This window comes from Anolis carolinensis, unplaced genomic scaffold (assembly GCF_035594765.1).
Source record: "Anolis carolinensis isolate JA03-04 unplaced genomic scaffold, rAnoCar3.1.pri scaffold_14, whole genome shotgun sequence".
Lineage (NCBI taxonomy): Eukaryota > Metazoa > Chordata > Lepidosauria > Squamata > Dactyloidae > Anolis > Anolis carolinensis.
In genome coordinates this window covers 7,713,453-7,741,423 of record NW_026943825.1, presented here as the reverse complement: position 1 = coordinate 7,741,423, position 27,971 = coordinate 7,713,453, and the positions used below count along the sequence as shown (strand labels likewise).

The 27,971-nt window shown below is 41.1% G+C and overlaps 2 protein-coding genes across 3 annotated transcripts; both read right to left on the bottom strand.

The window, feature by feature from the left end:
• Window positions 1-1,308: 1,308 nt before the first annotated feature.
• LOC103281597 (uncharacterized) lies at window positions 1,309-13,423 on the bottom strand. The gene is made up of 4 exons (XM_008123503.3): window positions 13,079-13,423; window positions 8,385-8,628; window positions 6,958-7,203; window positions 1,309-3,835 (listed from the first exon to the last, which is right to left on the bottom strand). The coding sequence occupies exons 1-4, from the start codon at window positions 13,406-13,408 to the stop codon at window positions 2,547-2,549; spliced, it is 2,109 nt and encodes a 702-aa protein (XP_008121710.2). The 5' UTR covers window positions 13,409-13,423; the 3' UTR covers window positions 1,309-2,546.
• A 4,573-nt stretch (window positions 13,424-17,996) lies between these two features.
• On the bottom strand, window positions 17,997-27,873 carry zbtb3 (zinc finger and BTB domain containing 3). 2 transcript variants are annotated; one of them, XM_062965472.1, is made up of 2 exons: window positions 27,721-27,873; window positions 17,997-23,135 (listed from the first exon to the last, which is right to left on the bottom strand). In XM_062965472.1, the coding sequence occupies exons 1-2, from the start codon at window positions 27,856-27,858 to the stop codon at window positions 21,795-21,797; spliced, it is 1,479 nt and encodes a 492-aa protein (XP_062821542.1). In that variant the 5' UTR covers window positions 27,859-27,873; the 3' UTR covers window positions 17,997-21,794. The 2 variants fall into 2 exon arrangements, with proteins under 2 accessions (XP_062821542.1, XP_062821543.1); XM_062965473.1 differs by having other exon boundaries at window positions 27,717-27,769.
• Between the last annotated feature and the right edge of the window lie 98 nt (window positions 27,874-27,971).

The following is a 27,971-nucleotide window of genomic DNA, read 5'->3' as shown; positions in this document are numbered from 1 at the left end:
GGGCTTTCATTGTTGGTTGCTCTTCCTCTGAATGATTTAATTTTTTTTCTTAATCCCTCCTTATTATCCAAGATTTTTGCTTATCCAATGTTTATTTTATTTATTATTTATTTGCGACATTTATATCCCGCTCTTCTCACCCCGGAAGAGACTCGGAGCGGCTTACAAATCAAATGTACATACAAGATATTATTAGCATAGCACAATATAAGCATTAAATTACTATATTGTACTATATCATTATATGGTAATATTATTAGTAGAGTCTCACTTATCCAACATAAACGGGCTGGCAGAACATTGGATAAGCAAATATGTTGGATAAGGAGGGATTAAGGAAAATACTATTAAAAATCAAATTAGGTTATGATTTTACAAATTAAGCACCAAAACATGTTATACAACAAATTTGACAGAAAAAGTAGTTCAATACGCAGTAATGCTATGTAGTAATTACTGTATTTACGAATTTAGCACCAAAATATCACGATGTATTGAAAACATTGACTACAAAAATGCGTTGGATAATCCAGAACGTTGGATAAGTGAGACTCTACTGTACTGTACATCGTGATATTTTGGTGCTAAATTCGTAAATACAGTAATTACTACGTAGCATTACTGCATACTGAACTACTTTTTCTGCCAAATTTGTTGTATAACATGATGTTTTGGTGCTTAATTTGTAAAATCATAACCTTATTTGGTGTTTAATAGGCTTCTCCTTAATCTCTCCTTATTATCCAACATATTCGCTTATCCAATGTTCTGCCAGACCATTTATGTTGGATAAGTGAGACTCTACTTTACCATTATTGCTTCTGTGCCCACTGGCTACCAGTATTTAAAAAAACCTCAAAAATCAGAATAAATAAGAAGCAACACTCTGAAAACAGAGGAGTTCCAGACATGGGAACCAGGGGCAGCTAACGACTCTGAACAAAGGATTCCCCCAGGCAGGAAGAAGCCAGGAGATGAAGCTATTCAATGCTAATCAAGGTGATTAACTACAACATTCACACTGGCCTCCAACTGACAGGAGTTCTTCTCTCACCCTGGACTTTCCACAGATATATATATAAACCTTCCTTGCTTGGTTTCCCACAGACCTCACAGCCTCTGAGGATGCCTGCCATAGATGTGGGCGAAACGTCAGGAGAGAATACTTCTAGAACATGGCCAGACAGCCCGGAAAACATACAACAACCCTATTTTTGAAAGCCCTAGTAGGCCATATGCTCAATAGTTGACAAGTTAGGAAGAATTGCCTGTGTCTACGTTTATTCTACCACAGAAGGAAAGAGGAAATGCCAGAAGAGATCTTTATTAGAAAACAAAGGTATTCCATGGTCTCGCTGTTCCTCTGAGAACTTGCCTCCACAAATTAAAATATCCCAAGAGCATCAGAGCTCAGCGTCACTATTTTGGTTCAAAACTACTAGTTATCCCAAGACTTCAGTTCATGTGACAACACAGAATGATTTACCATATATGTGAAATACAAATCCCAAATGTCAAGGTCTATTTTCCCCAAACTCCACCAGTGTTCACATTTGGGCCTATTGAGCATTGGTGCCAAGTTTGGTCCAGATCCATCATTGTTTGAGTCCGCAGTGCTCTCTGGATGTAGATGAACTACAACTCCCAAACTCAAGGTCCCACCGAACCCTTCCAGTATTTCCTGTTGGTCATGGGACTTCCGTGTGCCAAGTTTGGTTCAGTTCCATCGCTGGTGGAGGTCAGAATGTTCTTTGAGTGTAGGAGAACTATAAATCCCAGCAACGACAACTCCCAGGTGACACAATCCATTCCCTCCCAACCCCGCCAGTATTCAAATTTGGGCGTATTTGTGCTAAATTGGATCCAGTGAATGAAAATACATCCTGCATATCAGATATTACAATTCATAATAGTAGCAAAATGAGAGTTATGAAGTCGCAACGAAAATGTTAGGGTTGGGATTCACTACGACATGAGGAACCGTATTAAGGGGTCGTGGCATGAGGAAGGTTGAGAACCACTGATGTAATGGCACACAGGTAACTCAGCTGTTAGACTGAAAAAACGTAAAATAATTTTATGATTGGGGGTCATCACAACATGAGGAACCGTATTAAGGAGTTGCGGCATGAGGAAGGTTGAGAACCACTGATGTAATGGCACACAGGTAACTCAGCTGTTAGACTGAGAAACCATAAAATAATTTTATGGTTGGGGGGTCACCACAACATGAGGAACTGTATCAAGGGGTTGCGGCATTAGGAAGGTTGAGAACCACTGGTGTAATGGCACACAGGTAACTCAGCTGTTAGACTGAAAAACCGTAAAATAATTTTATGGTTGGGGGTCACCACAACATGAGGAACTGTATCAAGGGGTCGCAGCATTAGGAAGGTTGAGAACCACTGGTGTAATGGCACACAGGTAACTCAGCTGTTAGACTGAAAAACCGTAAAATAATTTTATGGTTGGGGGTCACCACAACACAAGGAACTGTATCAAGGGGTCACAGCATTAGGAAGGTTGGGAGCCACTGGTTTAGGGAATTACTTGGTGGCCCTGGAACCCCTGAGTGAGCGTGACATGGCCTTCTTGAACTCCTTAAAGGAGCGGCTGCGGTGGAGCTTGACTCTGCGGACCGGCACGTCGGTGGAGTCCGCGGTGTGGGGCCACCCGTCCCCAAGCTGCTGGAGAATCCAGTCTCCATTCAGGTTGATGGCACTTGTGGCTTCAACCTTGGCCAGGCTGGAGCTGCTGGTGGTGGCAGTAAGCGACCGCTCAAAGCCCTCCAAGAAGCAAAACGAGTTGGGAGAGTCGGAGGAGAAGGCGAGGTGGTGGGCCAGCATTGGAGGCGGGCGGAAGAGCTGTGGCCGAGGCGGAGTCCGACTGGAAATCTCCATGACGGAGGTCCATTTGGGCTTGACGGGTTTGCCCTTGCTGGACGCGTGACGCGTGGCGTTGACGTTCATTTCCGAGCTGGCGCAGGCCAGGTTCCCGGCGTGAGGGGAAAGCCGGCGACGGAGGCTCAGGCGGTTCAGCAACTCCCGCGGACTCGGCCAACTCCTCTCGGACGTCTTCTCCTGCCTCTCGGGCCTTTTCACCAACTCCCGGGACATATGTTTGCCTCGGTAGAGCTTCTCCTGCGGCAAGGAGGACGCCTTTCTGGAGGGAGTCCAGTGCGGAAGTCCTCTCTCCGAACCCACCGGGTACGGGACAAAAGTAGGCTCCGGGCACCACGGGAGAGGGTCGGGGAGAGACAGCACCGACGGTTCGTTTGCCTTCACAAGGTTCGTGACGTTGGATCGGGTGGAGACAGAGAAGTCCACAACATGAGGATCCTGCGAGCGTAAATGGGAACGGGTGGAGATGTGTCGCCGGATCTTCCACCCCGGGACCGGGGCGAGGAGCTGGACAGCGCCAAGCACAGAACTGCAGACGGACGACATGGACAGGCTCTTCTGATACGCCGCTAGAGATCCGCTGTCCGTCCTGCTGGCGATGGAACGGCACTTATAGCGCAGCACCAGCTTGGCAATATACTGATCCAGCTGCACTGTCCGCTGTTCTTGGGAGCGGGAGCCCACTCCTTTTGGGGGCTCGTCCAGGATAGCTTCCAGGGGGGGCTCGTCAAAATCTTCCTGGGATGAGCTCTGGGAGAGGCTGCTGGTGAAGAGTGGGCTCTGCAGGGCCACCGCATGCAACGGGCTCGGGTAGTGGTAGACTTCGCTGGTGTTGCGGGACACGAGGTCGGCCTTGTACTGCAGCAACTGGAGGCACGGGTTCTTTGGAAACGAGAGGGACAAGTCTCCCAGGCCCAAGAGGAACTCAAGGTCTCCTGCAATAGGGAAGGAAATAAATACATAAATAATAATAATAGAAGATTGCAGCTGCTGTAAGAAAATCGCACAGACAGACTACAAACAGAGGCACAACTATGTGGCCCAAATGATTCATTGCAACTTATGCCTCAAGTACCACCTCCCAGCAGCAAAGAACTGGTGGGATCACAAACCTGCAAAAGTATTGGGAAATGAGCAGGAGACAAGATGGAAGTAAGGGTGAGCTTGTGCAGACTCTAATAATAATAATAATAATAATAATAATAATAATAATAATAATATTACAAACAACAAATCTCGGCTATCAAATATCTAAGAATTCTCACAAAATTTCACATTTGATGTACATGGATGACCTGAAGCTATATGGGAAAACGGAAACTGAAATCCAGTCTCTGACCAACACTGTCTGAATTTTTAGCACTGATATCAACATGGAGTTTGGTTTGGACAAATGTTTGACAGTGGCATTGAAGAAGGGAAAAATCATTGAAAGTGAGGGCATAAATATGCCCAATGGCCAAACAATAAAGTGTCACCAGCCAGAGGCCTATAAATATCTGGGCATACTACAGCTGGACAACATCAAGCATGAACATGTGAAAACTGTGGTCAGCAAAGAATACACACAAAGGTTCAGAAAAATTCTCAAAAGCAAGTTCAATGGAGGCAACACCATCAAGGCCATAAACACTTGGGCCATACCTGTCATAAGATAGACTGCTGGCATTATAAATTGGACACAGGTGGAACTGGACAATTTGGACAGAAAAACAAGAAAACTCATAACCATTCATCATTCACTGCACCCTCGCAGTGATGTTGACCGGCTATATCTGCCTAGAAGATCAGGGGGCATAGGACTCTTACAAGTAAAACAAGCAGTCAAAGAAGAAGAACATGCCCTGGCAGAATATGGAAAGCAAAGGGAAGAACCTGCTTTGATTGAAGTCAAAAATCAGAAACTCCTCAAAACACAGCAGACAAAAAACCAGTACAAGAAAACCGCACTACAAACTAGAGCTGACAGCTGGCACAACAAAACACTGCATGGAAAGTTCCTTGACAAAATTGAAGGAAAAGCTGATAAGGAGAAGACCTGGCTCTGGCTCACGAATGGGACCCTGAAGAAGGAGACAGAAGGCCTGATCCTTGCAGCCCAGGAGCAAGACATCAGGACAAAGGCAATTAAGGCCAAGATTGAAAAATCAGCTGATGACCCAAAATGCAGACTGTGCAAGGAAACCGACGAAACCATTGATCATCTCCTCAGCTGCTGTAAGAAAATCGCACAGACAGACTACAAACAGAGGCACAACTATGTGGCCCAAATGATTCATTGGAACTTATGCCTCAAGTACCACCTCCCAGCAGGAAAGAACTGGTGGGATCACAAACCTGCAAAAGTATTGGAAAATGAGCATGCAAAGATACTGTGGGACTTCTGAATCCAGACTGACAAAGTTCTGGAACACAACACACCAGACATCACAGTTGTGGAAAAGAACAAGGTTTGGATCATTGATGTTGCCATCCCAGGTGACAGTCGCATAGATGAAAAACAACACGAAAAACTCAGCCGCTATCAGGACCTCAAGATTGAACTTTAAAGACTCTGGCAGAAACCAGTACAGGTGGTCCCGGTGGTGATGGGCACACTGGGTGCCGTGCCAAAAGATCTCAGCCGGCATTTGAAAACAATACACATTGACAAAATCACCATCTGCAAACTGCAAAAGGCCACCTTACTGGGATCTGCATCATCATCCGAAAATACATCACACAGTCCTAGACACTTGGGAAGTGTTCGACTTGTGATTTTGTGATACGAAATCCAGCATGTCCATCTTGTTTGCTGTGTCATACAATGTTGTTGTGTCAATAACAACAACAAACACTTTATTTACTGTATATACTCAAGTATAAGCCGGCCCGAATATAAGCCGAAGCACCTCATTTTACCACCAAAAACTGGGAAAACATTGACTCCAGTATAAGACGAGATACCAATAAAATTACATTAATTGAGGCATCAGTAGTTTAAATGTTTTTGAATCTTTACATCAAACTAATTTAAGATATGACTATTCAACTGTGATTAAATCTTTATTTTCATCTTCTTCAATGTAAATGTGCTTATGTATTCTTTTAATAATAATAGAGCGAAATAATAAATGTGATGATAATAGTAATAATAATAAATTCAGTAAAATAATAAATGTAATAATAGAGTAAAATAATAAATATATTAATAATGATATAGAGTAAAATAAATGTAAAAGTAACAACAAGAGTAAAATAATAAATGTAATAATAATAATAGAGTAAAATAATAAATGTAACAATACCAATAATAATAGAGAAAAATAATAAATATATAGTAGAGTCTCACTTATCCAACATAAACGGTCCGGCAGAATCTTCGATAAGTGAATATGTTGGATAATAAGGAGAGATTAAGAAAAAGCCTATTAAACATCAAATTAGGTTTTGATTTTTCAAATTAAGCAGCAAAACATCGTGTTATACAACAAATTTGACAGAAAAAGTAGTTCATTACACATTCATGCTATGTAGTAATTACTGTACTTACAAATTTAGCACCAAAATATCATGATATATTGAAAACATTGACTACAAAATGGAGAATCCAGAACGTTGGATAAGTGAGACTCTACTGTACCATATATACTTCAGTATAAGCCGACCTGAATATAAGTCGAGGTTTTTTTAGTCCTAAAAATGGGCTGAAAAACTAGGCTTATACTCGAGTATACCGTTTCCCCTAAAATAACATGAGAAAAATACAATACAGTACAATACAATACACACAATAAAGACAGAAGCATACAACAATTTAAAAATAATACAAGTAATAAACATAAATACACAACATACAATCCAACAATGAAAAATAAAACTAACAATACAACAGAAGGGACAGAGAGTTTAATCTATGCTGACGACTGTGCCATCACTGCCCAAGCAGAGAGCTTTGAAAAGGTCCTATGGGATCCAAAGGCAATGTACAACTGCCCAGAACACTTGTAATTTTGCTGTTGTTATGAATCAATGTAAATATCTCAGCAATGCAAAGGAGGGGTGTACCTATTCTCACCTGTTGATACTGGTCTCCTGTTGATGGCATCGGGAAGGTTCGCTGCCAAGGTGAGGTGCTGAATTTGGAGGTCCAGGAGGCGGACGGCGGCTTCGTCTGTTGAGTGCGGACGGGCAAAACCGTTCTCTCTGAATCCCGGCAGGTGAGTAATGGAGCCAGAGCCGCAGGGCAACCCCGAAGGCCCATCGCTGTGCATGGAAGCGCAGGAATCCGACAGGGAGCCCATTTCGCTGGTGTCGTAGAACCCTACGGTGGGAAAACAAGGCCAGAAGGAGATTACACACCCTGCTGTGGATATACTGTATATACTCGAGTATAAGCCGACCCGAATATAAGCCGAGGCACCTAATTTTACCACAAAAAAACTGGGAAAACATTGACTCCAGTGTAAGCCAAGAGTTGTAAATTTCAGAAATAAAAACAGAATTAGATTGAGGCATCAGTAGGTTAAATGTTTTTGAATATTTACATAAAGCTCTAATTTAAGATAAGACTGTCCAACTCTGATTAAATCATTATTCTCATCTTCTTCAATGTAAATGTGCTTATGTATCCTTTTAATAATAATAGAGTAAAATAATACATGTAATAATAATAAACAGAGTAAAATAATACATGTAGTAATAAATAGAGTAAAATAATCAATATAATAATACAGCAGAGTCTCACTTATCCAACATTTGCTTATCCAACGTTCTGGATTATCCAACGCAGTCTGTCATTTAGTCGTCAGTGTTTTTGTAGTCAATGTTTTCAATACATTGTGATGTTTTGGTACTAAATTTGTAAATACAGTAATTACTATATAGCATTACTGCGTATTGAACTACTTTTTCTGTCAAATTTGTTGTTAAACATGAGGTTTTGGTGCTTAATTTCTAAAATCATAACTTAATTTGATGTGTAATAGGCTTTTCCTTAATCCCTCATTATCCAACATATTCGCTTATCCAACGTTCTGCCGGCCCGTTTATGTTGGATAAGTGAGACTCTACTGTAAGAATAAGATCAGAGTGAAATAATAAATGTATTAATAATAATAATAATAATAATAATAATAATAATAAAATAGAGTAAAATAAATGTAATAGTAGCAACAATAATAGAGAAAAATAATAAATGTAATAATACCAATAATAAGAGAACAATAATATATATTCTCGAGTATAAGCTGACCCAAATATAAGCCAACCAGGACCCTCACCCGAGTATAAGCCGAGGGGGGCTTTTTCAGTCTTAAAAAAAGGACTGAAAAACTAGGCTTATACTCGAGTATATACAGTACCTTTTGTTGAGTTTTTGTCTAGACCAATATTAATCCACTCATAGGACAGATAAAATAAAAATATTTCTTCACTTAACAAAAAATAGAACTCGCTCCTATAAGATAGGAGTTGGAATTTTCCCCACCAATGGTTCGGACGTACCTGAGCTTGGCCTAGAATCCACCTCCGCCATCTCCTGGGCATTGTCTCCATTGATTCCGGTTTTCTTGCGGGGCAGGAGGAGCTGCTCTGTGACGATTTTCATCCCAAGGCACGCTTTGTCCACGGCATCAGCACGTCCGGCCCCAAGATTCGTCTCGGAGTGTTCCGATGTGCCAAACGAGTCTTCCGATTTGGTCCAGTCCATTTTGGCAGCGACCACCGGCAATCCGTTCCTGTCTTCTTCCTATTTGAAGGAAAACATGGAGCGCCGTTAGGAGCTGTACCTATTGATCTACTCATATTTGCATGCTTTCAAACTGCTAGGTTGGCAGAAGCTGGGGCTGACAGTGGGAGCTCGCTCCGCTCCCCGGATTCGAACCTGCAACCTTTCGGTCAGCAAATTCAGCAGCTCAGTGGTTGAACACGCTGCGCCATCAGGGGCTCCTGGTTCCACTTAAGGCGAGGGTAATTGCAAAAATGACTTAATTGGATCAAGGCTGGGATCCATATGTCCCATGGGGATTGATAGGTTTAGAAATGTCTTCCGTACAGGAACATTGGGAAAATGCATTATACTCCACCAGACACCTTAGCCAGGATTAATCTATGATTACTCAAGGGTTTTAATAAATAACAAATAGGATTAATGTAATGCATTATGAGAAACTGCAGCTAAACAGTGGTTCTCAACCTTCCTAATGTGGCGGCCCCTTCACAACATGGGGAACTGCATTAAGGGGCCACCACATTAGGAAGGTTGAGAACCCCTGATGTAATGGCACACAGGTAATTCAGCTGTTAGACTGAAAAACCATAAAATAATTTTATGTTTGTGGGTGGGGGGCATCACAACATGTGGAACTGCATTAAGGGGTCGCTACATTAAGGGGTTAAGGTTGAGAAGCACTGGCTTAAAGCGTTTTTTTAAAAATTATTATTATCACAACTCGCCCTAAAGAGAGTGAGGTTGGGCTCCAAGGCAAAGTGCCAAGCAGGAAATGGATCTGACAAACAGCAGGTGCTTTGTTTTGGTCTGAATGTAGGGGACAGGTTGACCAACACCCATCGCTCACAGGTCCAGAAAGGAAGCTGTGCATGCAATGCTTTAAGCATTCCAAACATGCTGCCCTTTAGTAAAAGAGGCTTTGCTACAAACACAATGGCAAGTGCAATATCTCCCCAGCCCAAGACCTCCTCCTCCTTCTCCTCTCTCCAGGTTGCCTTTTGCATTAATTGCCCATCTGCCACGTCGACATTTGCAATCCTCTTCCACAACACTCCGGACACCTGCCTAATCTTACTAGTTGCTGGCCATGTTCAGAAACCCATGCGTTCGGGGCGAACCAGAGCTCAAAACATCCCCTCCGATCTCGAGAAATCCCTCCCCTGCCTGAGAACTATATACAGTAGAGTCTCACTTATCCAAGGTTCTGTATTATCCAAGGCAGTCTGCCTTCATACATAGTTCATGGTAAATAGTAAATGGTATTAAAATGCTTTGAGTCTCCTTGTAGCGGGAAAAAAAGAGATATAATAATAATAATAATACAGTACAGTCTCACTTATCCAAGCTTCACTTATCCAAGGTTCTGTATTATGCAAGGCAGTCTGCCTTCATATATAAAGTAGAATCTCACTTATCCAAGCTAAACGGGCCGACAGAAGCTTGGATAAGCGAATATCTTGGATAATAAGGAGGGATTAAGGAAAAGCCTATTAAACATCAAATTAGGCTATGATTTTACAAATTAAGCACCAAAACATCATGTTTTACAACAAATTTGACAGAAAAAGCAGTTCAAAACGCAGTAATGTTATGTTGTAATTACTGTATTTACAAATTTAGCACCAAAATATCACGATATATTGAAAATGTTGACTACAAAAATGGCTTGGATAATCCAGAAACTTGGATAAGCGAGTCTTGTATAAGTGAGACTCTACTGTACTATTGATAATATTATAATGTAATACAGTATAATACAATCACTAAACTGCAATATTAGTAGTAATGTTACATGCAATATACTATAATAATATCATAACATATTGTATAAAAAGGTAAAGGTTTTCCCCTGACGTTAAGTCCAGTCGTGTCCGACTCTGGGGGTTGGTGCTCATCTCCATTTCTAAGCCGAAGAGCCGGAGTTGTCCGTAGACACCTCCAAGGTCATGTGGCCACTGGCATGACTGCATGGAGCGCCGCTGCCTTCCCGCCGGAGTGGTACTTATTGATCTACTCACATTGGCATGTTTTCAAACTGCGAGGTTGGCAGGAGCTCGGGCTAACAGCGGGCGCTCATTCCGCTCCCGGGATTTGAACCTGGGACCTTTCGGTCTGCAAGTTCAGCAGCTCAGCGCTTTAACACTCTGCGCCACCACCAGGGTGTATATTCATAATATTATATTGTAATACGATATAATACTAATAATACAATATATTATTATTATTATTATTATTATTATTATTATTATTATTATTATTATTATATTTTACTTTTTTTCGTGTCAGGAGCAACCTGAGTTGCTTCTGGAGTGAGAGAACTGGCCGTCTGCAAGGACGTTGCCCAGGGGACTCCCGGATGTTTTGATGTTTTGTGGGAGGCTTCTCTAATGTCCCCGCATGGAGCTGGAGCTGATAGAGGGAGCTCATCTGCGCTCTCCCCGGGTGGGATTCGAACCTGGCAGCCTTCAGGTCAGCAACCCAACCCTCAAGTCACAAGGCTTTTATCCCCTAGGCCACCGGAGGCATTTTACATGTAAAATTACTAATAATATTACAATATATTGATATAGTACAACGTGGTAATTTATTGCCAGCATTGTGCTATGCTAATAATATAATATTGTATGTAGATTTAATTTGTAAGCCGCTCTGAGTCCCCTTTGGGGTGAGAAGGGCGGGATATAAATATAGCAAATAAATAAATAATATATTGTATTATCATATTGTATTACATTATAATGTTATTATCAATAGTATATGTATACACAATATATTATATTACTAGCTTTGCCCGGCCACGCGTTGCTGTGGCTTATGCTTTCAGAGTGTTGTTCTTTATTTACTGTCCTGATTTTAGAGATGATATTGTTCTGTATTATTATATCACAGTAATTATTACGTATTATATTTATAATCTTATATTATCTGCTTAGAACTGGATTATGAGGGGCCCCTTCTACACAGCTGTATAAAATGCACACTGAAGTGGATTATATGGCAGTTAGGGATCAAGATAATCCAGTTCAAAGCAGATAATATAAGATTATAAATGGGTAATATAGCTGCATGGAAGGGCCTTGAGTCTACACTGCCATAAAATCCAGTTAAAATCAGGTAATCTGTATTTTATAGGCAGTGTAGAAGAGGCCTAACTCTGCCTGTCCCCTGGGCTGAGTGGGTTGCTAGGAGACCAAGGGAATGGAGCTTAGCCTTCTAACTGGCAGCAATTGGATAAAAGCAATTATTCCTCTCCCTGTAATTAGGACTTTCTTTTCCTTTTCTTTTTGTTGTATTAACCTAGAGCCGTGAATGATGGGTTGTGTTGTCAAATTTCGAGGTTGGGGGGCCTGTAGTTTTGTTGTTTTGTCCGCTGCCCTGATGCCATCACTCGTTTATATATATAGATTGTATTATTAGTATCATATCGTATTACAATATACTATATCACTATACTGCAATATTCTTAGTAATGTTACATGTAATATACAATATATAATACATATTATATTGTATTATTATTATATTGTATTATAATATTATTATCAATATGTATACACAATATATTATATTATTATATATCACTAGCTTTGCCCGGCCACGCGTTGCTGTGGCTTATGCTTTCAGAGTGTTGCTCTTTATTTACTGTCCTGATTTTAGAGATTATATTGTTCTGTATTATTATTAATCGCTTTGAATGCGATTTCCTGCTTCTTGGCAGAATGGGGTTGGACTGGATGGCCCATGAGGTCTCTTCCAACTCTACTATTCTATGATTCTATATCACAGTAATTATTACATATTATATTTATAATCTTATATTATCTGCTTAGAACTGGATTATATGAGGCCCCTTCTTCACAGCTGTATAAAATGCACACTGAAGTGGATTATATGGCAGTGTGGAGTCCAGATAATCCAGTGCAAAGCAGATAATATAAGATTCTAAATGGGTTATATAGCTGTGTGGAAGGGCCTTGAGTCTACACTGCCATATAATCCAGTGCAAATTAGATAATCTGTGGAAGAAGCCTAAGTGAGGCCTAAGTCTGCCTGTCCCCTGGGCTGAGTTGGTTGCTAGGAGACCAAGTGGACAGAGATTAGTCCTCTAACTGGCAGCAATTGGATAAAAACAATTATTGCTCTCCCTCTAATTAGGACTTTATTTTTCTTTTCTTTTTGTTGTATCAACCTAGAGGCGTGGATGATGGGTTGTGTTGACAAATTTCGAGGTTCGGGGGCCTGTAGTTTTGTTGTTTTGTTGGTCGCCGTGATGCCATCACTCATTTATATATATAGATTGTATATTATATGGGTCTACACTGGCCACCTAACGCGGTTCCAAACTGCATGATATGCCCAGAAGGGCTCTGGAAGAGAGGGAGAGTGAACTCTAAATCCTCCTCTTCGCACCAGGCCTGGGTTTGGCGCCTGTTTCTGTCTCCTCAGATCTCCCTCAGCGTTGGCCCACCTGTTGCGGTGCGTCTCCCTCCGTGAGGGCGCCCTCCACGGCGTCCCTCTGCCTCTCCCGGAGCAGGTCCAGCTCCAGGATCCCGGCCAGGCTGGCCTGGAGCCGCTCCCCGATCCGGAGCCGCTCGTGGCCGGACCAGAGCGAAGCCATGGCCACGCCGAAGCGCTTCCTTCGCGTCCGCCGCCCCGGAGTCCCTCTCCCGGCCCAGACAAAGGGAACGCGTTTGAAAGGGTCACGTGGGAGCGCCTCCGCCACGCCCACCGCGCCCCTCTCCGCCTCCTGATTGGCTCCCTGGAGGCGGAAGGGAGGAACTTTCCCCCCTAGCAACATGGGGGCCCCCCGCTCCCCCAGAAAAAGTTTGGGAAGTTCTCTTGCTGAGTTTGCCGGCCATGTTCCAGAAGCAGCATTCTCTCCTGACGTTTCGCCCACCCTCTATGGCAGGCATCCTCAGAGGTTGTGAGGCCTGGTGGAAATTAGGCAAGTGGAGTTCATATATAATTTACAATAATATATCTATCTATATATATAAATGAGTGATGGCATCAGGGCAGCGGACAAAACAACAAAACTACAGGCCCCCCAACCTCGAAATTTGACAACACAACCCATCATCCACGCCTCTAGGTTGATACAACAAAAAGAAAAGAAAAATAAAGTCCTAATTAGAGGGAGAGGAATAATTGTTTTTATCCAATTGCTGCCAGTTAGAGGGCTAATCTCTGCCCACTTGGTCTCCTAGCAACCAACTCAGCCCAGGGGACAGGCAGACTTAGGCCTCTCTTAGGCCTCTTCCACAGATTATCTAATTTGTTTTTATCCAATTGCTGCCGCTCCATGCAGTCATCCCACATGACCTTGGAGGTGTCTACGGACAACGCCGGCTCTTCGGCTTAGAAATGGAGATGAGCACCAACCCCCAGACTCAGACACGACTGCACTTAACGTCACGGGAAACCTTTACCCTTTACCTTAACTACCACCTATTCGTCAATACTTTATTTCCCATACCACCATACTTTGCCACAGCAACGCGTGGCCGGGCACAGCTAGTCTATATATATAAATGAGTGATGGCATCAGGGCGACCAACAAAACAACAAAACTATAGGCCCCCCAACCTCGAAATTTGACAACACAACCCATCATCCACGCCTCTAGGTTGATACAACAAAAAGAAAAGAAAAATAAAGTCCTAATTAGAGGTAAAGGAATAATAGTTTTTATCCAATTGCTGCCAGTTTGAAGGCTAAGCTCCGCCCACTTATTTATTTTATTTATTTATTATTTAAACTTATATGCCGCCACTCCCCTAGGGCTCGGGGTGGCTTACAAGAAGGATAAAATCTAACAATTTAAAAACATTTTAAAAATATCTTTTTAAAAAAATCTTAAAAACACTCCCCCAGGTCTCCTAGCAACCTACTCAGCCCAGGGGACAAGCAGACTTAGGCCTCACTTAGGCCTCTTCCACAGATTATCAGATCTGAACTGGATTATATGGCAGTGTAGACTCAAGGCCCTTCCACACAGCTATATAACTCATTTAGAATCTTATATTATCTGCTTTGAACTGGATTATCTTGACTCCACACTGCCATATAATCCACTTCAGTGTGCATTCTAAACATAAAGACAACCATACAATAGACATTCGATACCACCACGACCTCAACAATTTCTCACCAACACCACCAGACAACGCCACAGCAACGCGTGGCCGGGCACAGCTAGTATATATATAAAAGAGTGATGGCATCATGGCGACCCACAAAACAACAAAACTACAGGCCCCCCAACCTCGAAATTTGACAACACAACCCATCATCCACGCCTCTAGGTTGATACAACAAAAAGAAAAGAAAAATAAAGTCCTAATTAGAGGGAAAGGAATAATTGCTTTTATCCAATTGCTGCCAGTTAGAAGGCTAAGCTCCTCCAACTTGGTCTCCTAGCAACCCAATAAAAAATAATTAAAAACACTAAAAAATTAATACAATAAAATACTATAATAACAGAAAATAACTAAAACTAATACAAGAAAATAATAAAATATAATAAATAAAAAGATAACTTACAATAAAAATAATTTAAAAATACAAATTACGTCAAATAAAAATTACACAACAATTTTTAACCAATACCACCACCACTTTGCCACAGCAACGCGTGGCCGGGCACAGCTAGTAATATTATAATATATTGTATATGCAATATAATATTGTAATACAATATAATGCTAATAATACAATATCATAATAATTATTATATATTATATAGTACATGTAATATTACTAATAATATTACAATTCAATATTGATATAGTACAATATAGTAATTTATTGCCAGTATTGTGCTATGCTAATAATATATTATTGTATGTAATTTGTAAGCCTCTAAATGTATTAAATAAATATATGCAGTAGAGTCTCACTTATCCAACATTCTGGATTATCCAACGCAGTCTGCCTTTTAGTAGTCAATGTTTTTGAAGTCAATCTTTTCAAAACATTGTGATATTTTGGTGCTAAATTCATAAATACAGTAATTACTACATAGCATCACTGCGTATTGAACTACTTTTTCTGTCAAATTTGTTGATTAACATGATGTTTTGGTGCTTAATTTGTAAAATAATAACCTAATTTGATGTTTAATAGGCTTTTCCTTAATCCCTCCTTATTATCCAACGTATTTGCTTATCCAACATTCTGCCGGCTCGTTTAGCTTGGATAAGTGAGACTCTACTGTATTATTATATTATTATATTGTATTACAGTATTATCAATATTATATGTATATACAATATATTATATTATTAGCATAGAACATTTTATATCACTATATTGTACTATACCACTATACCATATTAGTAGTCATATTACATGTAATATATAATAATTTTTATATTGTATTATTAGTAATATTATATTGTATTACATTATAATATTATCTATATTATATGCATATACAATATCTATATATATAAAAGAGTGATGGCATCACGTCGACCCACAAAACAACAAAACTACAGGCCCCCCAACCTCGAAATTTGACAACACAACCCATCATCCACGCCTCTAGGTTGATACAACAAAAAGAAAAGAAAAATAAAGTCCTAATTAGAGAGTGAGGAACAATTGCTTTTATCCAATTGCTGCCAGTTAGAAGGCTAAGCTCCTCCAACTTGGTCTCCTAGTAACCCAATAAAAAATAATAAAAAAACACTAAAAAATTCATACAATAAAATACTATAATAACAGAAAATAACTAAAAGTAATACAAGAAAATAATAAAATATAATAAATAAAAAGATAACTTACAATAAAAATAATTTAAAAATACAAATTACGTCAAATAAAAATTACACAACAATTTTTAACCAATACCACCACCACTTTGCCACAGCAACGCGTGGCCGGGCACAGCTAGTAATATTATAATATATTGTATATGCAATATAATATTGTAATACAATATAATGCTAATAATACAATATCATAATAATAATTATATATTATATAGTACATGTAATATTACTAATAATATTGCAATACAATATTGATATAGTACAATATAGTAATTTATTGCCAGTATTGTGCTATGCTAATAATATATTATTGTATGTAAATTTAATTTGTAAGCCGCTAAATGTATTAAATATATGCAGTAGAGTCTCACTTATCCAACGTTCTGGATTATCCAATGCAGTCTGCCTTTTAGTAGTCAATGTTTTTGTAGTCAATCTTTTCAAAACATTGTGATATTTTGGTGCTAAATTCATAAATACAGTAATTACTGCATAGCATCACTGCGTATTGAACTACTTTTTCTGTCACATTTGTTGATTAACATGATGTTTTGGTGCTTAATTTGTAAAATAATAACCTATTTTGATGTTTAATAGGCTTTTCCTTGATCTCTTCTTATTATTTATTTATTACAATATTTATATCCCGCCCTTCTCACCCAACAGGGGACTCAGGGCGGCTTACAATAAAACAGACATATAAAAACAGTACAATACACTATAAATCAGTTAAAAAATTAACTTACATATAACATTCATAAAATGCATTTATAAAATATAGATAGGCATGTACAAGTTTAAAAGACTGGGTCTGTCAATCTGCCGGCCCATTTAGCTTGGATAAGTGAGACTCTACTGTAATACAATTTCATAATACTAATTATATGTTATATAGTACATGTAATATTACTAATAATATTACAATATAATATTGATATAGTACATATAATATATTACAGTAGAGTCTCACTCATCCAAGCTAAACGGGCCGGCAGAAGCTTGGATAAGTGAATATCTTGGATAATAAGGAGGGATTAAGGAAAAGCCTATTAAACATCAATTTAGGTTATGATTTTACAAATTAAGCACCAAAACATCGTTTTACCACAAATCTGACAGAAATCTGTCTGTAGCTTTAAACAACTCCTCCTCCGTGCATGAGGCAGGGCATTGTGGGCAAGCATACATATGCGGAGTTGTTTGTTCAGCTCCACAGTCACACAAGGTGGAGGATTCCTCCAGGTAGTGCCACCTTGCCAAGTTGTCTTTAGATCTGCCCACTCCGCATCTGAGTCTGTTCAGGGACTTCCATGTTGCCCATTCTTGGTTTGCCCCTGGAGGAAGGAAGACCCTCTTGGGGGGCCATCCAGTTAGAATTGCCAGGTTTAGCTGCCCAGAGAGACACCCTTGCTGTTGCTGGAGGAACATCAAGAGGAGTGGTGGTTCTCATGAAGCCCTTCCTTGATTTGAGTCTGGTGGGAGGAGGCTGATAGCCATGCAGTGGGTGGCTTTCACAATGTTCGACCTTTTTTCTCTCACCGTTAGCAGCAACTTCCCGTCGCACGTCAGGAGGGGCAATGCCAGCTAACTTGTAGAGTTTATCAACAGGTGTAGGTTTATTTATTTATTATTTTATTTATTTCCATCATTTATATGCCGCCCTTCTCACCCGAAGGGACTCAGGGCGGCTCACAATACAATAGAAAAATAAAACATAGCAATATAAAACAATCAATTTAAAACAATCCCATAAATACATTTAAAACAGTATAATAAAATACTTAATCCATTCGTCCACATAAACCTTGCACGTAAACCTTAGTCCGGACCGAGTTAAAGCCATCATAATTCATTCATTAAACCAGGGGTCCTCAAACTTTTTAAGCAAAGGGCCGGTCCACAATCTTTCAGACTGTTGAGGGGCCGAATTATCATTTGGGGAGGGAAAACGAACAAATTCCTATGCACACTGCATATGTCTTATTTGTAGTGCAAAACAACAACAACAATGAAAGAACAATACAATATTTAAAAATGAAAATAATTTAAACCAACATAAACCTATCAGGATTTCAATGGAAAGTGTGGGCTTGCTACTGGCCAATGAGATAGTCAAGTTAATTAGGACTGTTGTTGTTGTTGTGTGCCTTCAAGTCATTTCAGACTTTGGCTGAGCCTACGTCTAAAACTAATTATTTATTTACTGCATTTATTTATTACATTTATATCCCACCCTTCTCACCCCAAAGGAGACTCAGAGCAGCTGTATGTACATACAATATATTATATTATTAGCATAACACAATATTAACATTATATATTACTATATTGAATTATACCACTATACTATTATATAATATGTAATATATAACATATAATTAATATTAGTATATGGTATTACTATTAGTATTATATTGTATAACATAATATTATTATCAATATTATATGTATATACAATATATTATATTATTAAAACTGATATAAAATATTATATTATAAAACTGAGGGCGGGGGCCAGGTAAATGACCTTGGAGGGCCGCACCCGGCCCCCGGGCCTTAGTTTGGGGACCCCTGGTCTACACAATAGAATTACTGCAGTTTGGCATCATTTGAACTGCTGCGGCTCGTTGTAACGACTTCTGGGACGTAGTTTGTTCGGACGTCAACACTCTTTGGTAGAGAAGGCTGCAGACCTTGTAAAGATTTCAGTTTTGCACCATAGACAAATGTAACAGGTTTTTTTTTCGTATCATGAGCAAGCTGAGTTGCTTCTGGAGTGAAACAATTGGCCGTCTGCAAGGATGTTGTCCAGGGGACGCCCGGATGTTTTGATGTTTTACCATCCTTATGGGAGGCTTCTCTCATGTCCCCGTATGGAGCTGGAGCTGATAGAGGGAGCTCATCCACGCTCTCCCCGGGTGGGATTCAAACCTGGCAGCTTTCAGGGCAGCAACCCATCCTTCAAGTTACGAGGCTTTTATCCCCTAGGCCAGGGGTCCCCAAACTTTTAAAGCAGAGGGCCGGTCCACAATCCTTCAGACTGTTGAGGGGCCAAATGATCATTTGAAGAAAAAAAAATGAACAAATTCCTATGCACACTGCATATGTCTTATTTGTAGTGCAAAAACAACAACAACAACAACAAAAGAAAAATACAATATTTAAAAATAAAAACAATTTTAACCAACTCAAACCGATCAGGATTTCAATGGGAAGTGTGGACCTGCTTCTGGCCAACAAGATAGTCAAGTTAATTAGGATTATTGCTGTTGTGTGCCTTCAAGTCATTTCAGATTTTGGGCGAGCCTAAGTCAAAATTTTATTTATTTATAATTTATTTATTTGCTACATTTATATCCTGTCCTTCTCACCCTGAGCGGCTTACAATTTATATCTATATACAATATATTATATTATTAGCATAGAACAATATTAGCATTATATATTACTATATTGAATTATACCACTATATTGTAATATTATTAGTAATATTACATGTAATATATAATATATAATTAATATTATTAAATGGTATTATTATTAGTATTACATTGTATTACATTATAATATTGCTATCAATATTATATGTATATACAATATTATATTATTAAAAGTGATATAAAATATAATATTATAAAACTGAGGGCAGGGGCCAGGTAAATGAGCTTGAAGGGCCGCATCTGGCCCCCGGGCCTTGGTTTGGGGACCCCTGGTCTAAGGTGACACCAAGGTATTTAGGATGGAAACAGTGTTCGAGCTCTTGGCCTTCCCAAGTAACTTTCAGTTTCCTGTTGGCTTCGCGGTTACGTAGGTGGAAAGCACACACTTGTGTCTTGGCAGGGTTAGGCTTCAGGTGGTTCTCTTTGTAGTAGCTGGAGAGGTCTTTCAAGGCATTGGTGAGTTGCTTTTCAACTGTTTCAAAATCTTTTGCTTGTGTTGTAAGGCCAAGGTCATCAGCATATATAAAGCTCTTTGTGAGTGGAGGTTGTGGCTGATCGTTCGTGAAGATATTAAATAAGATCGGTGCAAGAACGCTGCCTTGGGGTAAACCATTCTTTTGCCTCCTCCATCTGCTTTTCTGGCCCTGAAACTCCACATAGAAGCTGCGGTTTTCTAAGAGGGTCTGGACAGTTTTTGTGAAGTCAAAGTCCCGGGTGATATGGTAGACTTTATGCAGCATTTTTCTATGTTGCACCGTGTCATAGGCTGCCGTAAGGTCCACAAAGACTGTTTCCGTAATGCAGCCTTTCTCATAGCCTTCCTCGATATGTTCAGTCAGATGAAGAATTTGGATTATATGGTAAAATTATTAGTAATATTACATTTAATATATAATATATAATTAATGTTATTATATTGTATTAGTATAATAATAATAATAATAATAATAATAATAATAATAATAATATGGCTTTAATAATTACAAAGGGGAATGGCAAAGACACATGCAGCACAAAAAAAGAGGCCACGCATAAGCGTTTAGGGCACCACTTTTAATTTCAAGCGTTGTTTCCTTGGCAGTGAGGCCGCTTTACAGAACGAAAACATTGGGAAACACACATTTCACCACAAAAGTCCCATGAATCAGAGGCTGCTGGCAAGTTTTTTCTCCGGATCGGCTCAAAAAAGGAATAGGATATGAGCAAGGGTGCGTAAAACAGAAGGAGGCAGTGCAACTTAGGTAAGGCACAGGTTCCTTTGTGTACGTGAAATAAATATATTTGGGAACACTACGTTGGTCAGTCTGCAGACACTGCTGTCATGATCTCCAATCTTTGACATCTCCGGTCGGCTGCCAGCCATAAAACGGGCCAGCCATAAAACCTCAATTACCCTCTGGTATGTGAGAACCCCTATATAAATGGGCCAAAGAGAAGGTTCTGGTATTCTGTACAATTAAACCTGTTGGAATCTACCAGCGTGTGTCTTGGTGCTGTTTCTGGTGGAAGACTGACCCACAGCACAACTGGGAGAAGAGAACCCGACACCTGCACACCAAGAGATACTGAGCAAAAATAACCATCGCAACATCCTATTACTTGTGCCCAGGTGAGCTTGGACATAAATAAATACATGGAACAGGAAAATGTTTAAAAACTTGCCTTGGTGACTTTTATGTGGCTTTGGATGTGAAGCCGCATTGTCCCGAACGAATGAATCTTTGAAGAGCCAGAGTCAAATCTAGAGCAGAGCTTTCAGACGGCGTGTCACGACACATTTGTGTACATCGGTGGCAGTGTTTAAGTGTGTCACACGGACATAATGAGTCTATGCGAGTTAAGTTAGAGAACATATAAACAAAAGATTTTCATGAGACAGCAACCCAGTGATTCCAGCCATGAAAGCCGTCGGCAATAGAAAGAATATTGTTCTCCGCTGGGAACGACTCGTAGGGGATCGATGAGAGACCTACGAGGGGTTCTCCATGTCCTGTTTGCACCGCTTGGCCGCCAGGTCCTCGTTGTGGGCCTTGCGGATGTGGCGGTAGAGGTCCCCGGACTGCGTGTAGCTCCGCATGCAGTAGCGGCACTCGTAGGGCCGCTCCCGTGTGTGGACGGTGGCGTGGCGCCGGAGCGTGTAGGAGCACGAGAAGGTCTTCCCGCAGGTCTTGCAGGTGGGCACGTCGTCGGTGAAGATGCCGAAGCCGGAGTGGGACTCGAAGTCCGGCAGGTACATCTGCTCGTGGAGGGGCGGCGTCACCACGTTCGAGAAGCCCTGTCCGCCGGGCATGGGGAGCATGTGGTACGGGAGGTGCTCTTGGGAGAGGAAGCCGCTCTCCGAGGCCACGTCATCCATCCCGGCGGGGTCTTCGAAGGCGTCCAAATGGCGCCCGCACCTTCCAGGTAACCCTGCCTCCGGGGCGGACCTGTGGAAGATACTTTCCAATCTCAACTCCGTTCCCTGTCCTTCCAGTTGCTCCGTCGCGTCCGTCTCCTCGTCGGAAATCACGATGGCCTCCACTTTGACTTTGACGGAAGGCCGGTTTGTTTCCTTCTGATAAAACACGCCTGGAGCGTGATCTGTATGAGAAGAACCTTCATTTGCTAGAGGAAAGCTATTGTGCGATATCGTTTCGGTGGAACTGCTGGGACTAGAGAAAGAAATGTCAACGATGGGTGGTGGTGGTTGTTGTTGTGGTGGAGTGATTTCCATGCCTGGCTGCGTTGTATCTGCCACGTCCAAAGTGGAGGCGGCCGCCGTTTCCTCCAAAGCGGCCTTCTCGCCTCCTTTCCGCTCCTCCTTTTTGCCGTTTTCCGGCAACGGGAAGGGCTGGGACTCGGGCATCGGAGGCTGGAGCTTGGAAGCACCCGGAGCCTCCTCTTCCCGCTTGGTGCTGTCCGCTTCGGTCGGCACGCGGGCCTGGAGCTTCTTCTTGCACACCTTGACGATGTCATTCATGTGCAGGAAACTAGCCGCCGCCAAGACGTCCTCGACCGGCATGTCGTTGAACGACAGGCTGCCTTTGTACATGAACTCCAGCAAGAGCCCGAACGCCGGGGCAGTGACGATCTCGTTGTTGATGGACACCAGGTCCCGCTTGTCCAGCCGCTCCTTGTAGAACATGTGGAAGAAGGCGGAGCAGGAGGCCAGCACGGCCCGGTGGGCGAGGAACTGGGTGCTGCCCACCAGGACGGTGCAGTCGCACAGGAAGCCGTCATGCTGCTGCTCCCACAGGCTCCGAAGCACGTTCTGGCTGTGGTTGGGGAACTCCATGCCCAGGCCTCTCTCACGCTCGCATAGCCCGGACTCCTGTGGGACACCAAGAGAAGACACTCCGTCACTTTAATATACAGTCCAAACCTAATATTATAATATACTAGCTATGCCCGGCCACGTGTTGCTGTGGCTTGTCTGGTGGTGTTGGTGAGAACTTGTTGTGGTAGTGGTGGTATTGAACGTCTGTTGTATGGTTGTCTTTATGTTTAGTATGCATTTGGTTGTTTGTGTACTGTGAAAGTGGTGAGGGTAGAGGGGGTCTATGTCCCTGTGTAGTATTGTATAGTATTTATACGTTATCCATGTGTTGGGAATGCTTGGATTGTGTCCTGCTGCATAGTAGAAAGGGTTGGGCTGGATGGCCCTTAGGGGTCTCTCCAAACTCTTGTGCCTGTCCCCTGGGCTGAGTATGTTGCTAGGAGACCAAGTGGGTGGAGCTTAGCCTTCTAACTGGCAGCAATTGGATAAAAGCAATTATTCTTCTCTCTCTAATTAGGACTTTATTTTTCTTTTCTTTTTGTTGTATCAACCTAGAGCCATGGATGATGGGTTGTGTTGTCAAATTTCGAGGTTGGGGGGCCTGTAGTTTTGTTGTTTTGTGGGTCGCCGTGATGCCATCACTCTTTTATATATATAGATATACATGTAATATTAATAATAATAGAAAGGTAAAGGTTTCCCCTGACGTTAAGTTCAGTCATGTCTGACTCTGCGGGTTGGTGCTCATCTCCATTTCTAAGCCAAAGAGCCGGCGTTGTCCATAGACACCTCCAAGGTCATGGGGCCACTGGCATGACTGCATGGAGCGCCGTTACCTTCCCGCCAGAGAGGTACCTATTGATCTACTCACATTGGCATGTTTTGGAACTGCTAGGTTGGCAGGAGCTGGAGCAACAGCAGGCGCTCACTCCGCTCCCAGGATTGGAACCTGGGACCTTTTATTTATTTATTTATTTATTTATTTACAGCATTTATATTCCGCCCTTCTCACCCCGAAGGGGACTCAGGGCGGATTACATTACACATATAGGCAAACATTCAATGCCTTTTAACACAGAACAAAGACAAGACAAATATAGGCTCCGAGCGGGCCTCGAACTCATGACCTCCTGGTCAGAGTGATTCATTGCAGTTAATTGCAGCTGGCTTGCTCTCTCGCCTGCGCCACAGCCCGGGCCTAATGCTTTTATATGATTAGCATAGCACAATACTGACAATAAATTACTATATTGTATTATATCAATATACAGTAGAGTCTCACTTATCCAAGACTCGCTTATCAAACGTTCTGGATTATCCAATGCATTTTTGTAATAATAATAATAATAATAATAATAATTTTATTTTTATACCCTGCCCCATCTCCCCGAGGGAACTCGGGGCGGCTTACATGGGGCCAAGCCCAGGCAATAAGCAATATAAAACTCAGCAATAAAAACAAATCATAAACAAATAAAATCACATATACCAATAAACAATAAGCACACTTAGATAAAAAGTGTCAATGTTTTCAATACATCGTGATATTTTGGTGCTAAATTCATAAATACAGTAATAACTACATAGCATTAATGTGTAATGAACTACTTTTTCTGTCAAATTTGTTGTATAACATGAAGTTTTGGTGCTTCATTTGTAAAATCATAACCTAATTTGATGTCTAATAGGTTATGATGATGATGATGATTATTATTATAGAATCCTAGAGTTGGAAGGGACCCCAAGAGCCATCCAGTCCAAGCCTATTCTGCCAGAGGAAGGCACCATCAAAGCCCTCCCAACAGAGGGCCATCCAGCCTCTGCTTGAAAGCTTCCCAGAGGAAGCGATTCCATCATCACCATCATTATTATTATAAAAGGTGGACATTATTATTATTATAGAATCCTAGAGTTGGAAGGGACCCCAAGGGCCATCCAGTCAAACCCTATTCTGCCATAGGAAGACACCATCAAAGCCCTCCCAGCACAAATGGATAAGCTAACAGAAAAAATAAGAGAAGGTAAAAATAAAACAGACTGGACAAACTTCATAAAATTCTTGATAAAAAGAAGAATTGACTTCACGATAGACTTATCTACAATATAAAACAGTTTAAGCTAAAAGAGACTAAGGGAAACTACCAATAATCAACTAAAGAGAAAACTCCGAGGTCAAGATGGGAAGTCAACAATTTTTTTTAATTCTTTTTTTTCTTCCTTCTAATTTTTTCTTTCTTTCTTCCCTCCCCCCTTCGTTTTTCTCTCTTCACCTACTTTCAGAACTTTCGCCTCCCTCACTATCCTATGAATATATTGTTCCACCACTTTCGATGTATTATGTTTCTTTACAAAATAAAAAATTAGCACAAAGCCCTCCCAACAGAGGGCTATCCAGCCTCTGCTTGAAAGCTTCCCAGAGGAAGCGATTCCATCATCACCATCATTATTATTATGAAAGGTGGTCATTATTATTATTATTATTATTGTGTTGTCGAAGGCTTTCATGGCCGGGATCACAGGATTGTTGTATGTTTTTCGGGCTGTATGGCAATGTTCTAGAAGTATTCTCTCCTGACGTTTCACCCACATCTATGGCAGGCATCTTCAGACATCTCACAACCTCTGAGGATGCCTGCCATAGATGTGGGCGAAACATCAGGAGAGAATACTTCTAGAACATGGCCATACAGCCCAGAAAACATACAATAACCCTATTATTGTTGTTGTTGTTGTTATTATTATAGAATCCTAGAGTTGGAAGGGACCCCAAGGACCATCCAGTCCAACCCTATTCTGCCAGAGGAAGACACCATCAAAGCCCTCCCAACAGAGGGCCATCCAGCCTCTGCTTGAAAGCTTCCCAGAGGAAGCGATTCCATCATCACCATCATTATTATTATGAAAGGTGGTTATTATTATTATTATTATTATTATTACTACTACTACTACGATAGAATCCTAGTTGGAAGGGACCCCAAGGACCATCCAGTCCAACCCTATTCTGCCATAGGAAGACACCATCAAAGCCCTCCCAACAGAGGGCCATCCAGCCTCTGCTTGAAGCTTCCCAGAGGAAGCGATTCCATCATCACCATCATTATTATTATAAAAGGTGGTTATTATCATGATTATTATTATTATTATAGAATCCTAGAGTTGGAAGGGACCCCAACGGCCATCCAGTCCAAGCCTATTCTGCCAGAGGAAGACACAATCAAAACCTCTCCCAACAGAGGGCCATCCAGCCTGCTTATCAGATATTATTATCAAAGGTTATTATTATTATTATTATTATTATTATTATTATTATTATTATTATTATTATTATTGAATCCTAGACTTGGAAGAGACCCCAGGGGCCATACAGTCCAACACTATTCGGCCATAGGAAGACACAAACAAAGCCCTCCCAACAGAGAGCCATCCAGCCTGATTATCAGATATTATTATCAAAGATTATTATTATTATTAATAATATAGAATCCTAGACTTGGAAGAGACCCCAAAAGCCATACAGTCCACCCTATTCTGCCATAGGAAGACACAATCAAAACCCTCCCAACAGAGGGGCATCCAGCCTGATTATCAGATATTATTATCAAAGGTTATTATTATTATTATTAATATAGAATCCTAGTCTTGGAAGAGACCCCAAAAGCCATACAGTCCACCCTATTCTGCCATAGGAAGACACAATCAAAACCCTCCCAACAGAGGGGCATCCAGCCTGATTATCAGAGATTATTATCAAAGGTTATTATTATTATTATTAATATAGAATCCTAGACTTGGAAGAGATCCCAAGAGCCATCAATTCCAACCTATTCTGCCATAGGAAGACACAATCAAAGCCCTCCCAACAGAGAGCCATCCAGCCTGATTATCAGATGTTGTTATCAAAGGTTATTATTATTATTATTAATATAGAATCCTAGACTTGGAAGAGACCCCAAAAGCCATACAGTCCAACCCTATTCGGCCATAGGAAGACACAAACAAAGCCCTCTCAACAGAGGGCCATCCAGCCTGATTATCAGATATTATTATCAAAGGTTATTATTATTATTATTAATATAGAATCCTAGACTTGGAAGAGACCCCAAAAGCCATACAGTCCAACCCTATTCGGCCATAGGAAGACACAAACAAAGCCCTCTCAACAGAGGGCCATCCAGCCTGATTATCAGATATTATTATCAAAGGTTATTATTATTATTATTAATATAGAATCCTAGACTTGGAAGAGATCCCAAGAGCCATCAATTCCAACCTATTCTGCCATAGGAAGACACAATCAAAGCCCTCCCAACAGAGAGCCATCCAGCCTGATTATCAGATGTTATTATCAAAGGTTATTATTATTATTATTAATATAGAATCCTAGACTTGGAAGAGACCCCAAGAGCCATCCATTCCAACCTATTCTGCCATAGGAAGACACAATCAAAGCCCTCCCAACAGAGGGCCATCTATGCAGCCTCTGCTTGAAAGCCTCCCAGAGAAGGCAAGCCCAGCTGACTCCTCCCTTCACTGTCCTTTAATCTACCTTTCTCCCACCCCAGAGTTTGCCCCTCTTCCCAATCCCACCATTATGAAGACATGAGGCGATAGGGACCCCTTTTTCCCCCCACTTACCCACCACAAAGCTGTAGGCCCCGAGGGACACGCCCCTTTCTCCTGATTGGCTGGAACCCTTTGTCACTCTCTTCTTCTCCCCGCCCACTTCGATGGAATGTTTCCTCCACCGTCTGTAGCTTGATGCGTTCTTTCTTGTCATTGGCTAGGAAATGTGGCCATCTGTTTACTGCATTCTGATTGGAGGAACTGAAACGTCACTCGCGCTGAGTCCGAAACGGCTCCAACACGATGGGATCATGGGGGAGAAAAGAC